This window comes from Ipomoea triloba, chromosome 15 (genome assembly GCF_003576645.1).
Source record: "Ipomoea triloba cultivar NCNSP0323 chromosome 15, ASM357664v1".
Taxonomy (NCBI): Eukaryota; Viridiplantae; Streptophyta; class Magnoliopsida; order Solanales; family Convolvulaceae; genus Ipomoea; species Ipomoea triloba.
In genome coordinates, this window is record NC_044930.1 from 20,674,969 (window position 1) to 20,676,550 (window position 1,582).

The 1,582-nt window shown below is 30.0% G+C and overlaps 1 protein-coding gene across 1 annotated transcript in view; it reads right to left on the bottom strand.

Moving 5' to 3' along the window:
• Positions 1-377: 377 nt before the first annotated feature.
• LOC116007623 overlaps positions 378-1,582 on the bottom strand; it is a 1,972-nt gene continuing 767 nt past the window's right edge. Inside the window, exons 3-6 of the mRNA XM_031248345.1 lie at positions 1,368-1,495; positions 1,140-1,283; positions 662-868; positions 378-568 (exon numbers count right to left, since the gene is read on the bottom strand). Coding sequence (XP_031104205.1) covers positions 452-568; positions 662-868; positions 1,140-1,283; positions 1,368-1,469 — 570 coding nt within the window. The 5' untranslated portion in view covers positions 1,470-1,495 and the 3' untranslated portion in view covers positions 378-451. The remainder of the gene's footprint in view (positions 569-661; positions 869-1,139; positions 1,284-1,367; positions 1,496-1,582) is intronic.

Sequence of the window (1,582 nt, forward strand, 5' to 3'; positions counted from 1 at the left end):
TGTGAATATAGAGACATGAATGTGTGAATGTAAAATAGATAGTAATATAATTAATGAAATGTATGAATGTGGACTATTCAGACTGTGAATATAGAGTATTGAAGCTGTGAATATAAAGACATGAATGTGTGAATGTAGAACAGATAGTAATATAATTACTGAAATTGTGAATTTGGAGTTATTAAGTTGTGAATGTTTAGTTTTAAAACTGTTAATACCTTATTTAAAAACTGTGAATATATAGTATACGAGGTTAACAAAGTTAAGATTATTATGGTCAATGGTCAATTTGTAGTTAGAGAAGTGTGAATGTGGAGTTTTGAAATTATGAATATATAGGTATGGGGGTGTGAATATGTAACAAAATTAAAACTTGTACAAAAAATGATTAGAACATAGTTCTATAGGAGTACAAGGAACTATTGGATATTCACATTTGAGTACAAGCTATTCATTTCTTGTTGTACAACAGTTTGGTTTTCTTGATCACAATGTTTTTCAATGTGTTGGCACGCCACCTTATGATTGTTGCGGCATACCTGGCCCTCAATCCAATTAAGAAATCTTCCTACAAATATACAAGATCAAATAAATACTTTATTGCAATGTTAGAAAAAAAAAAAGAGAAGAAATTATTCAAAGCTAGTATTTGTGTACTTACATTTAAGTTTGCTTTCTTTCTGAATCCCGGGTTCCATTTCTGCATTGTCCCGTTGTATGTTTCCTTATGCCGCATTACAAATAGTCCGCAGTCAATATAATTTTCTGATTCTTTCCAATTTATGTCAACAACCTCTTCGGTTAGCTCATCCACCTTCCAGAATAGGTCAAATGACCCCAATGCTAGGTATTCTTTTAAAGTTGTAACCTGGACAAAAATATTTAAGTCTACCACTGTTACACATTCATACATTCATAACAGTATATTCACAGATTATCTACTCTACATTCACATATTGAAAATTCCACATTCACACATTTCAGTGTTACATTTTCAATGATTATATTACATCTGCTATACATTCACACTTTGATAACTCTATATTCACAGTTTATATACTCTATATTCACGGTTTGAAAAGTCCACATTCACATATATGTAGCAATTGAAAAAGAGCTCAAGTTGTTGATTAACTTACCAAGAGGGTTGTGCAATCTCCATACTTGTCTTTCATGGTAACACCACAGACTAAGGCCTTGTTGTCAATTATTTCAACTTTTGAAGCTTTAATATTGATGCAAATGAGAAAATAGTGCCCGTGACGAAGCACTAGAAAAAATATCTAAATTCAAAAAAGAAAAATAAAAACAGTGTCATTAATGTCTTGAATGTGACTAAAAAAATTGAGTGTTGTTCATAAACTCACCAGGTCTGCATCAGTTATGTCCAAATTTTGTAGGCGCTCAATGTCATATGTCATCCGTTCATAGAAGTTGTGTTTCATTTTTTCCATCGGGAGACATTTCATCCATTCTTAGGTGGATCTAGTTGTAACTAAGATAAAAAAAAAAAAAAAAAAAAAAAAAAAAAAAAAAAAAAAAAAAAAAAAAAAAAAAAAAAAAAAAAAAAAAAAAAAAAAAA